The 13,398-nt window shown below is 40.6% G+C and overlaps 1 protein-coding gene across 1 annotated transcript in view; it reads right to left on the bottom strand.

The window, feature by feature from the left end:
- NR3C2 (nuclear receptor subfamily 3 group C member 2) overlaps positions 1 to 13,398 on the bottom strand; it is a 214,836-nt gene that overhangs the window by 38,760 nt on the left and 162,678 nt on the right. Inside the window, 1 exon segment of the mRNA XM_050895297.1 lies at positions 40 to 378. Within this exon segment, the coding sequence (XP_050751254.1) occupies positions 40 to 378 (339 nt within the window).

Here is a 13,398-nt window from a genome sequence, read left to right as displayed (position 1 = left end):
CAGTGAAGAGAAATTTCACCAAATGCCTCATGGTCCTACCTGGAAGTATCTTTGCCCACTTCACCACCTGAATCATCTGCTTGCCGGCCAGGCGGTTTAAGGTGGAAAGCAGGTACTCTGCTGTGTCAGGCTTCGAATTGTCGTATCCTGCATACACGATCTCCGGTTCAATGCTTTCAAGGATCTTAACAGGAGAGGGAGTAAGTGCTGGTGAGATAGCAGACATGTGGGGGACAAGTGCTGTGTTTACAGAGGGCTCAGTCAAGGGCGCGATATACGTCGTCCCTTCCTCAGGGCTCTGGGGTGGTGGCTGCTGCCGCTGCTGTGGCTGCTCCTCGTGCATCCCTTTCAATTTCCCCAACTTTTTGGACTTCCGGGCTGTGAAGATGAGCAGCACAAGAACCAAGTCAGTACAGAAAGCCAGCATAACCCTGGCTTTATGGAAAAATGGAAGCAGAAGTATAATCGCAAAGTTCTCAAGTGAAACAGGTGCAGGACCTTAAGAAATACCTCACTGCCTGCAGCATTACCACACTGGAAAAAGGACCAAAAACCAACATAAGCTCATTTTCACTGCTTTACTGGATGTTTTTATAAGTGACAGAATGTTCAGTATCTGTCTCCATACAAATATGCATAAAACATCCTAGTTACTGCGGTCGGTGCCGATTAAACAATTCAGAAGTTTGTTTTGTAGCTTAAATGAATTACTTATCACCTACAAGTCTGCAATTCATGTTCTCTGTTGCATTTGGTCATCGAAAGAAATCTCCCTGGCAATGCCTAAAATTAGCAGACCTGGAGACCTCCTAAGCTTTTGAGTCCTAGTGCCCACCCTGGCTGCGCCTCAACTTGAAATGCGGTCAATCCATTTTGAACAGCCTAAGGTAGTCAAATCCCTTTGCTTTTGCTGCTTTGATACTTCTGCAAGAGCTTCGTTCCCTTCTCGAGTAGTTCTGAAATAACACTAAAAATATTTACCCAGTTAAAGAAAAAAAATTAAGCCTCATGTAACACCTTTCTCACTGCTATCGACATTTCTCTAATGATTTGCCTTCCCTTTTCTTTTCCTTTTCTTTTTTTCTTTAATGCTACCCTCCCTACTTTTCTTTACTAAGTATTCTTAGAAGACAGCAACGCTAGTGTGCTTCCACTCTTTGCAGAGATGCCAGCCATTCTCTGTGGGTTGCTTTCCCAACTTTGTCATGTGAAGCACAGATATGTAAGCAGGCAGAAAGCCCTGCTCCCGCCCCAGCAAAATGATCTTGTAGCGTGAGGAAAGAATGGGGGATAAAAAGCAAGACAATTAACTTAAAAAAACACACACAAAAAACCAAACCAAAAGCCCATCACGCACCTTTTCGTGATAGGAAAACGTAACCAAATAATCTTTAAAATCAATAAATAATGAACTAAATATAAATGTTCACAGCTCGTTCAGAGTAACTTCTCTCAAATATAGTCTTTCTTATCTATCTGTACACAGCTAAAACCCTTGTCTGGACCTTTATCTTCCTGTCTCTTGATTATTGCAACATCTCTTTTACTGGCATCAGTAAATACAAGTGTCTCTCACTCCTACTTAGGACACTACTGCAAACACCCTTCTTAGTCCATGCCCTGTCCCAAGTCTGTCTCCTTGAGTTTTTTTCCCTGTCATCAATTCCCCTCCCTATCTTTCCTTAAATATAGCACCTTTTCTGCAGTTTCAGGATCCTTTCTGGCAAACCTCTATCTCACCCCTCCTCTCTTCTCCACTATTGAAACGTTCACTTCCACTCCAGCTCAGCATGCCATGCCACTGCCTCCTGGGAAGTTTTCAAAGCTTGCTCTATGTGCCTCTTCCTACTCCTCTTATTACGGGGCAGAAAACTCCCCACAAAGATCCACAGAACTACCTCATTACTCTTCTACAAAATCAACCCATGTTTTAAGAAAACCTTCCTCAACAGCGGAGCTGCTGTTGCCCTGAGACAGCCCTTAGTGTTTTACTGTTTCCTTGAAATTGGGGCTGCCTGCCCAGAGCCAGCGGCTGCAACTGAGCTCATAGTGCCTGCGAGGCAGGATATAGACGCCCATGGTCCAGGACAATGCACGCCCAAGTGCAACAATAGCCTGTTGTTTTCAACACTTCCTTGCTGGGACAGTACCTTGAACTCTGAGGAGCTGGCTCATCCCAAGATCCGAAAGAAAAGCTTATTTGTTAGGGTAAACATGGGACATTGCTGTAGAAAACTGCGATGTTACCACTCATACACAAGATCCTGAAGGTGCCCAGCCAAACAGCTGCTCCTTGACTATCATCTTCAAAACCTGAATACAATTCATTACTACTGCAGCACATATTGCAACGAGCAGTAAGTGCAAAATCTGAACATCAGTTTGGTGTCGTTTCCATCACACAATCAAAGAAAAGATCTTCCTGGCTGATTTCAGCATCAACATCGCTCATGGAGATCTACAGAGAGCTTCAGAGATCATTGCATAACTTTCATCACTTTTCCTTCAGAGAGCTAGACACCATTTCATTAATTCACCTACAGCATGTATGTCTGCTTTCAACAATTTCTTAATTTCTCTATGCCTGCAAACATCCAGACCAAGTGAGGCAGGCTGAATGTCTTAATAAAAGGATTAGGTATGCAAATAAAAATGTGCCAGTCCTAATAAAATTTAGTTTAAAATTCTGCTGTTCAACTATCCACATATACTTAACAAAGACTTCCTAATTACCTGACACATTAGCACAGATTACATAGGGAAACACAGGAATCGCTGTCATTTGAGGTTATAAAGAAGAGGCGAGACAAGTATCTGTCAGGAAAGGTTTCACTGCAGCTGATTCTGTCCCAAGAGACAGGACAGATGAGAAGACCCTTATAAAAGTCCCTTCCAATCCTATTTCCTACTTTTCTATTATGAAACTCTCAAAAAAGCTCATTCAAACAATGAGGCACAACTGAAGGATTTTTCATCCTCCGGTGCATTAAGTTATACGGATGCTGACATCCATTCTTCAAGATGCAATTTCCATTCCTAGTACCCAACAAGCCATTTTACAAAGCAGCAGCTGATCAGATATTTTGTTAAGCAAGCTTTTTCCTCACTCTGCAAAATAAAACGGAGGGAGTTACAGACAAAGCAGACAACTCTGATAAACTTAATTCTGAAAAGTGAAAATGCTGTTGTTCCCCTTTTGGTGCAGTCGCACCTACATGATGACGTCCTGATGAAATCACTGTGAGCACTAAATATAGTTTGCATTTATCTTAGAAAGGTAAAGCTGAACTTACACATTTTTCAACAAAATAAATCCCAAAAGCAAAGCAAGGATGGCCAAGTTCAGCAGAATACCTGATGATGAGTTAACAGAGCTACTGGCCACTGAAAAGAGAGTTTAAAAATAAGCCGGAAGGAGTGGATAGAGATTAGCGTTTGCTGTTATTATTCGTTAAGTTTTATCAGGCACTACTTTTTTTTTTTTCCGTTATCACAACAGGACTAAAAAATAAAGAACTTTACATATATTTCATGTTTGCGGAGGGAAGGGGGGGGGAAGCATTCTCACCATAAGTACACTAGAATAAGAAATGTATTGGTTTACCAACTCCATCAAGTATCTAGCAACACAGATAACTGATTACATATTTATTAAGACATAATTTTGTATGTTCTATTCTCTAAGAGGTTTTCATTAAAACAGAAAAGAAATAACATTCTTCCATGCATAATACTGGCATAAAAACATGTTTTAGTTTCATTTTCTTCCATTATAATGCCTTTAAAATGAAGCTGAGAAAAACATTACTGCTTGACAGTCATGTTTACAGTGAAGAAAACTGTATTTTTCATTTGGCTTCATGCCAGTGCTATAGCTCAACTGGTTTGGTAACTCCCACAGAAACCAACAACTAAAGATTAAATACAAACTCTGAGCAGTACATACTCCGAGTCCGTCTTTTGAAGCTGTTTTTCACATTTGCTCTCTAACTGCAATACCAACTATAAAACCAACAAAGCCACCTCTGAATCGGTGGGTAAAAGCCACGCTCATCAGGACTGCTGCGTGGAAATGTTCAAGAAATCACAGGCTCTCAAAGAAGACCAAGGGATGGGGCATGCATGGGGCACCTCATGTGGCAAAGCTGAAGTCTGAAGCCTCTTTGGGGTTAGGACGTGACTTCAAATGGCTGCACAGCCAGCGACTGCATATTATCTCTAATTGCAGGACTTCTTGCCCCTCCAGTTCAGCGTTATTGCAGCCAGAATATCGTATTATAATCCTTGTATTTTTAAATCATCTGAGATAGAGTAATAGTTGAAGAAAAACAAATAGTGAAAGACACACTGCAGATATACCTGAGGTTAACACCTCAAATATCTGACACGACTTTTGTTGAATAAGTATTTTAGGTCTCATACGTTGCAATAAAAATAATGAAAAATAAAGTGTAGTATCTGAAAAGTCACATAAAGTTGGACTTTAAAAAGGCATATACAACAGACCTCCTCTGTAGCTCTAACAATAAATTACAGTGTAACAGAGGAATAAATAAGCTACGAGTCTGACCACAAATAGCAGTCCCTGTTCCTCTGGAAGCAACAGGCAAACTTCTACCCGGATTTAATATGAGCAGGCCTGTGTCCAACGTGTTCAAAGAAAAGCCTGTAAATTCTGCAAAACCCCACGTTGTTCCACGCACTTGGAAGACCTCAACGAGAACAGCCTGCAAACATCAGCTTGCTTATCACCCTCAATGCCAGTCCCACCTGCCTAGAAAAGGATGATGGTATTGCTGCAGAGGCACTGAGGAAGGCTGAGATGCCATATTAAAACCAGTTTAACACAGTCTTGAGCACTGTTAAGACTGTAAGGCAAATTCATATCTTTCCCCCCTTACTACAGCCTCAGCCTTATGATCTAGCAAACAGACGGGACTTAATCATTTGAAAACAGTTATTGGCAGGAGACTGGGGTGAATGCAGATTTGGACAACTGGTTCCTTGGTATTGATCCTTCATCTGTAAGACTCCTGTCACAAGGCCGAAACAGGGAGGCCTGCGATTTCAGGATCGGGAGTTTTCGTGCCATTTATAAGACACTGAATAGGCTTCTGGTCATCTGCAACAGTGAATGCTACTCTAGGTCAAATAACAGGACGTTAACTGGATGTGACCTTATTGTAAATTGTTTTCTGAATACAAATTAATGTGAACACCAGCTACAAATCTATAGCATTCCCGATTTTTAAGGGTTAAATTTGAGGTTTGAGGGTAATTACAAGACAGGTAAGCTACTATACGCTCTTTTTAAAAACACCATTGTAAACTTACACACGCTACACAAGTTGGGTCTATAGGGAGCAAATCTATACTCCCTTTGTCCCCAGGGAATATACACAAATTAAGTTATGTACTCCACACAGCCACACATCTGATAACTATTTTTCATAGGCTCAGAATTAATAATTTTCATCAGCATTGTTGTTAAAAAAATGGGATCCAAAAATGCTAAAGAACAAAATGCTACCAATAGTAGATAAAAGAACCCATAAATATTATAATTTAACTCAGCAGTTTTATAACAGAGTAATATCTTGTTTGCAGAATTGTATCAGTGTTCAAATTTAGCAAATGAACACTCTAAAATGCTCTGCGAATTCATGCTGGCATCCAGTGCTCTAAAGTGAAATCTGAAGGTTAGAAAATTATCCATAGTTCTATCTAGAGTGACTTACAAGACTTGCAATGATAATCCTCTGGAATCAGATCTTTTTTTAAAAAGATGATATTCAGAGCTTGCCTTGCTGCCTATCAAAACCCAATTATTATTTGCATAGCTAAAGACATGATATAGATGACTAAGAGCTTTATTTATCACATATGTAAAACTCTGCCAGAGGCAGGACCAAACTGATCCTGACCCAACAGATCTTTATTCTATCCATGTTGCAGAACATATTTGAATTAGTAAGTGGTATCAAAAGCACGTTATAAGAACATATGCTACCTCTAGTGTAAAGCAGAGAACATCAGCGGAAGGAAAGGGGAAACCAAAATGGACACAGCACAGAATACAGAAAGTGATGGAGGTTCATAAAAGAGGTAAAGAAGAAGAAGAGAAAGCAGCAATTTGAGTAAATACGTGTAAAAGACAAAGGGAAGAAAATCATGATATGCACTTCAACCGAGGTATAATTTGGGATTATTTCAAAGTATGTACAGTACTACCAGTGATCTAGGCAGTCTGAGGGTAGACAATATGCTGCAAAACAAACACACTCCAACCACCTTTAACTGTGCCAGCTCTATACGGCATGCCAGTGTACACCTGCATTTCAAATACTCGAGTTCCTCCATCCAGGTCCCAACCTCACTGCTCGAGCTCTGCACCTGAGCTACAATCACCACCTCCTGCCCAACCTCAACAGCTGCCAGCTTTCTCCCTTCCACCCGATGCCAAATGCTTGAGGGCTTTCCCGCACACCCCTCCACTGCTGCCTGCCTCTCCTCTCCAAAAGCAACCTACGGCACCTTGCTGCACCAGAGTCACCAGAGGATCAAGCTGCCAATTCTCCCCTTGAGGCAGCCGTAACAGCCTTTGGGTAGACTCTCCTCTGAGGCCTCACCAAGCATACACACTTTGTCGCTTGCTTCCACCTTTGTATAGATAAATGCTCCATCAAAATGCCACTTTTTCCTCCTCTGAATCTTTTCATCATGTTTGCCTGGTGCCTTTGCCTCACTTACTTCAGTGAGCTGACATCTGTTCTCATTAGCTATTTTACTGCTACCACAAATAGTGTTTCCCTTCCCCCAAATCTGTTGTATCTTGACATATATGAAAATTTTGAGCTATCTTGGTACAGACATTTTTTCACTTAAGCGTCTAGCACAATGGGTATGAGATTTTGCCGAGAAATTTCTAGATAATAATACAGACATTTTATATATATACACACACACACATATGCACGCAAATGCATGGAATAAAGTGAAAAGCAGTAATGCAAATAAGATCTTACAGCATCATCCCATTTGCTCTACAAAGTGCATTCAGGCATGCACCCTTTATTCTTCAGGGAACAAAGAAGCGACCAACGAAGACCGGACCCTAAAGCTTCCATAAACCAACTACCCACTTTGGGAAGCAAACCACTGCTTTTCAGGTAGAGCTGTGGTAGGTGAAGAACCTCTAAATGTGACCCCGAGTGTTGTCCCATGTGTAAGAGGAAGGGCCCGGTACAAATCTGGGAGACACACGGACAAGTGGATGAGTCACTGGTTTGACTGGACAGACCAAGGGGAGGAAGCAAATGAAAAGCAACTACCGAAGCAGGGGACAAGTTGTACAGGGACTTAAAAGGAGAGCACAAGACTACTTTATCATGTAAGACACACTACCAAAAGGACTTTGCTTTTGCAAAGCAGTGGCCTTTCAAGGGTGATTTCTGCAGTGGCATTTGGGATATGCTGAAGAGACCAAGTAGTTTGTCTAAATATACAAAGAAAGGAAGACTGCAGCTGGTGAGGAAGAAAATAAAGGTCACCCCTTCACATAGCAAAATAAATTTTAAAATCTGTTTCTGACAGCTGTGACCCAGAGGAGGTAGAAAGTGATAGAAAATGGTATCACTTGCCGTGAGCCTGAGGAATCAGTATAGTTTAATTAACAAAGCAATGAAAATTTCCTGATTTCTTATCCTCTACCAGCAGAAGCAAGCTTTTACTGGAGAAAAAGCTCAAAGCCAAAGACTGAATTCAGTAGAATGAAATGGTAGGCATAACTGAAATAATAACATAGTTTGGCATTGCCAACATCATTCACAACTGCTTACTAATTAATAAGTAACACTTTAATCTGACAGGACTGGACAGCTTAAAGACAAGGAATAAACCTATATAAAGTCTGATATATGGGTATGTCACATTTTATTTGCCTTTGGTCAGACCCTGCAAAGATCCAGGCACATCCATAAGTGTAATTCTTGTTCTTGGTTCACAGTCAGTATACCAAAAAGGGGAGGTACAGCACAGATGAAAGAAAGAGCTTCTAATGCACATTTTAATCTACATAATTGTACACTATTTTCATTGTGTTCATTTAAACATATTTTGGTTCTTTATGCTAGTTGGATTTAAACTACTAATAAAACTGACTGTAACTAGGTAAATATTTCCTGCTTATTACTTTGCTTGCTTATACAACAATTTCAGAAGTCTTTGCATTTTGTTTTGTTTGGAACCGATTTTAATATACAATGCAGTGCAATGCTGCTCCAGTACAGCATTGTAAAGCACAGAAACAATATATGTGAAGCAGTTTATCCTCTTGCTTTGAGCAGAATCAACTATACTTTGCCCAACCCAGTATGTTATTAATCTCCAATAAAGGGAATTCCGCAATATCCCCCATCTTCCTCCAACATCTAACCACTCAGTTTTCCCCCAACATCTCCAATGTCGCATCATTTTTTTCTGCAGTAAAGTCTCTTCATCATTCCCCCAGTGGCCATAAAGAACAACTTATCATTCCTGTCCCCTTTTTTACACCACTTTTTGTATTGAAAGACTGGTATCATGGCCTTCTTAATATGTTTCTCTTTTCTACACTAAAATAAATTGAGTTTCTTCAACTCTTCCTTACAGATTTATGTTTCTTCCTAAGCTTCTTATTATCCTTGTTCTTCCTTGGGCGGTCTCTAGTCTGTATACACCTTTCTTCAGGCACACAATATGAAATTTCAGGAAGGAAGATGCAGTTTAGATATTAAGGAAACCTTTCTAAATGTAAAGGTCTGTGAAAAACTGGAATAGGTTATCAAGGGACACAGCAGAGACTTCCACACTGGAGATCTTCAAGAAGAGATGAGAGATGTGTCCAGCAGGAAGGACACAGGTACCGCTAATCCTACCAACTGGCACAGGAATGTAGGTGACAATTTCGTAAGGTCGCCCCATCTCCACCACCCTGACCAGCAGTGCTGAAAACCAGACACAATCATCAGGCCCACGCTTGCCAGCTCTGACAAGAACAGAATAATGCCTTAGTATCAAACGAAATGCCTATTTTTGCAACAATTTTACATCACTGACTCTAAATTCAACATACAATCATCATGCAACCGTGCTTCTTTCTTCACTGCAGTCTCTAAACAGCTGCTCTCAGGTATTTCATTCTTGCACATCTCAACTTGGACTTCTCAACATAACCCTCTGCACTTTACTGAAAATGCCATCGTGCTGGTTTCAGACACTAGAACTGAAGATGCTTTTGAATTGGTTCTGGCCACAGAGGAGAATTTCCAAATCTGTAGATTTATGTATTTACTCTCTACTTTGTTATGCAAGTAATTAGTAAAATTGTAGACCCAGAACTAACCCTCATAGGACCCTACTTCAGATGCCCTTCCAGTGCAACAGCAAACCACTCAGCTACTTTTGGAGAATGCTATTTCAAGTAATTACGCACCCACTTAATGAGAAATCTTACCATATTTGAATGAGAATTCTGCATTTCCTTCTGATTATACTTATGGCTAGAGATATCGAGCGGTGTAATACACCTACAGGGAGGTGGCACCTCATGACAGCGCTTGCACACATCTCGTGGAACAGACACGGTTCCTCTGCAGTGCCCTGGCTTTTGCACGCAGGATTCAGGACTGTGGATCCCTAGCCACAGAGATCTGCTCGCAGGGATGGCCTCTGTAGCATGGATAAAAGAAGCAGCCTTGCAAAGACAACACAGAAGCCATCACAGTTGCCTCAGAAAAACTAAGGTGAAAGCCCAAATTAAATCTTGCGTATTTTGAGGTCTGACTCAATGATGAAGCTCAGGTTACCCACTTGCCTGATGAGTGGGACAGTGATGTCCACAGCAATCAAGAAGGGAAGGCACTGGGGAGGGTTTGGGTAAGAGACAGAGAGAATTAATCCCTTTTTTAGCTGTGCTGAGCTTCAGGCTACACATTCGTGAAGAGATAGCGGACAAAAGTGACAAAAGAAAGCTGAGTTCCAAAGTGCATTTTACAGGAATATTTAGGTTGTCAGGGAAAATGTCTAACACATTTGCTTGTTCCTCAGCAATCCTCAAAGTGATAATTAATTGAAAAATAACAGTTTCATAGGGGTACTCCTCCCCATGTGGGAACAACTTTTACCAAATGCCAATTAGTGGTTTCCTGTTAAATCAAATCAAGCTGTTTTTGATAAAGCTTTTTAATGAGAAATGGCTGAAGTATGAAAATTTCCCCCACATATATTTCATATAAAATCCGAAACTGACATAATACAGTCTCACAGCTAACATTTTTGGTACACAAAACTCCCTCTTGTACTTCTTCATTAATTTCAAAAGAAATGTATTTACTAAATATTTAAATCATCCAATAAACAAAGCCTTAAAAAAACCTTACAAAAGAAAATTATGATGTTGATGAAAGCCAATCTTAATCAGTCCTTTTCAGATGCTCCCAAAACTCATATTTTACTGATTTTTTATTCATTCTTCAAACGTATAGCAAATTCAATGATTTTTGAGCTACGCTTTGTCTACTAAATGCATCAGTAGTTTTGACTATTCATCAAATATATTTAAAGACTAGCAGTAAAATACCAACAATGAACGTGAAGAGCAGGTCACCTACAATTCCAGTATTTGTCGCCTACAACTCTAAGACACCTGCAGCAATGAAACATCAGCAGCTTGAACTGCTAGCATTGGTAATAATTTGGCTAAAAATAAAGTTAGGGAAACTTTGGAGAACAGATTTTGAAATCTTCCACTATACCAGACTGAATGCTCTTGGCTATGATCACTGGTTTCTGCCTTGTGCCAAGTGACAACCTTCCTCCCAAGGCACCCATTCCCATCCAACCTTCTGCAGGCGTTCCTCGTCCAAGTCTTCTCTCTTGCTTTTATTTGGGTTAATACCCAATGCTAAGTCTGTTCCATGATTTATGTGCCCTTCATCCTGATCATAACACTAAGCCATCTCGATTTCCCCTGACACAGTCCTGTAGATATTTACTGCGTGTGAAATTTCCTCTTCGTATTTACATTGGAGACACAGGTACTCAACAAGCTTTTCAGAGTTTTTCAAAAGCGTCGATAAGCAGACTCTGCCACAGCACCTCTCATCCTGTACCTCGAGTGCTCACGCTTCCAATCCATGCTAAAGAGCGTGCCACGCTTTAAATGCTTCACTTTTGTTCTTGCACTACTATTACTAGAACTCAGCTTAGTAAGTGCTGCACCTCCCTCTGCGGTCTTTCTGGTTACGTCGTAATGCACCACATCCCCACTTGTATTTTTCCCAAGTAACAAAAATTTTGAGATTCTTCGTCTCCTCACCTGTACAATTTCCACATCCCCAGTTTTTATCAACTCAGATTTATCTCAAATGACCTTATTTCTAACACATTCAATGCTGCTGGTCTGTCCCTCATCTTCTAGAAATCATCTACCCCGCTTCCCAGAACAGCAATGCTATCTGTGAAATACAAGCTGGCTGTTTATCTTCTGCAGTCATCTCAGTCATATTTTTCACCATCCAGTTCATGATTAGTCATTTAAAAAAAAAAAAAAAAAGAATATAACCATGTTAATCTCCTGCTTTAATAAATCACCCTGAACATCAATGAAACACCCTGTATGTGATATTAACTACCTTTCCAGGGAAAATGCAACTCTGCAATATTACCCATATGTATGATCTGAAACCAAGTATCTCTTTGCAACTGACAGTGTGGCACAATTCTAAATTCTCCTGAAGTTGAAGTAGTTGTGTATGAAATGCCAGTAATGACTAAAATTGACAGATGCCTCTCTAAAAAGATGTCTAAATGACATGCCTGAATGTGCCTGGTCTGTATGCAGACAGACCCAGAAGCCACACCTGAGTTTTCTCAGCTCTTTTTTTCCAGTACGACAACTGATGGTTTTGAGGGCAGGAAAGTTGCCCCACATCAGTATCTTCTCTACTCCCTACTGACAAATCCCCTTACTGTCCGTGCGGGGTGGACTAGTCTTGTAAGCTCAGGTTTTACAGTCTTCCTCCTCTTGCACCTTCTGCAGGGATATTCTGCAGGAAAGATTATTTCCGTTACTAAAATGTCACAGCATTGGGGGAAATGGGAAAACTGATGGCAGAGAACCACAAAAGCACACAAATCACCAGCACCAATTTGCAGGAAGATGTGTGGTACTGGATGGCTCAGGAATGCTCCAACTGGTGCCTTCACCTTGCCTTCCTCTTTGTTAAACACAGCCTTCTTGCCTCTTGTGTATTTCTAAGGCTTAAACGTGCTCAACGTTTCCTTCATAACCTGCTGTGGATTGTTCTTTCTACTAACATCAAACGCCAAAGTCTGCTTTTTGAGCCAGGTATCCTTGCCACTTCTGACACTTATTTTAGCAAAACACATACTAAAATGGAAAGGCATGCACTTAGGAATTGGTGGGTAAAAAAGTAGGAAACAAGATTCAAAACAAAATACAAGTTACTAAGGTAATTCTGAAGTAAAGTGCATACGAGGGGACAAGGGGAAGGAACAACAGATTCACGTACTAAGGCACAATCTGTGATGGAATAAATTTTCCTTGTGACATTACTGGAGTATACCACAGCTCTAGAGTCAATTTAAAACCTGTGAAGTGCCAAAGTAGCAGACAATCAAAAAAGCAACACAATGTCAGAAGAAAGAGCACATGACTTGCATAGTCTTAGCATCATTGCTTCTTCAAAACATACTGTCACACAGAGGACAGAGATACAGAATAGCTCATTCAATGAAGACCAGTGATGTCTGAATCTAAAAAGTCTTTTTGTACATGAAATAACATTTTCACATTTTTTTTGATTTGCACACAAATTATCCATCGTAACTCCACTTACCTAATATTAATCACAGTCTGGAAGAGACCTGGGACAGTCACACAATCCATCCTCTTGCTCAGACCAGAGCCAACTGTACCCTCATCACTTCTGACAAATGTTTGCCTTACCTGATCTTTAAGACGCCCAATGACAGACTCCACATCTTCCTCAGACCATCTATTCGAGTGCTTCCCTGGCCTTACGGTAACAGATACTTTTCCATTTCCTCACTTGCATCTTCCTTGCTGCTCATTACTTCTTGTCCTGCTTTTCACAGACATGGAAAGCAGATCATCTCCTTTTTCTCTTTACCAACGCTTGTTGCTAAAGCAACACTTGTTGCCCCTCTCTTCAACCTTCCCTCCAGCCTTTTCTTGGACTAAACAATACCAAGTAATTCACTCTGTCCCCACCAGTGATGTTTTAAAGACTTCTGATCGCTTTCATTGCTCTACTCCAGGCTCTTCCAAATTGGTCCACAGCACACTTGCAGGCAACTAACGAGGGTTTTAACAAA

The sequence above is a fragment of the Gymnogyps californianus genome, chromosome 4, assembly GCF_018139145.2.
Source record: "Gymnogyps californianus isolate 813 chromosome 4, ASM1813914v2, whole genome shotgun sequence".
Classification (NCBI taxonomy): Eukaryota; Metazoa; Chordata; class Aves; order Accipitriformes; family Cathartidae; genus Gymnogyps; species Gymnogyps californianus.
The sequence above is the reverse complement of the archived record's forward strand: the minus strand, read 5'-3'. Positions and strand labels throughout refer to the sequence as shown.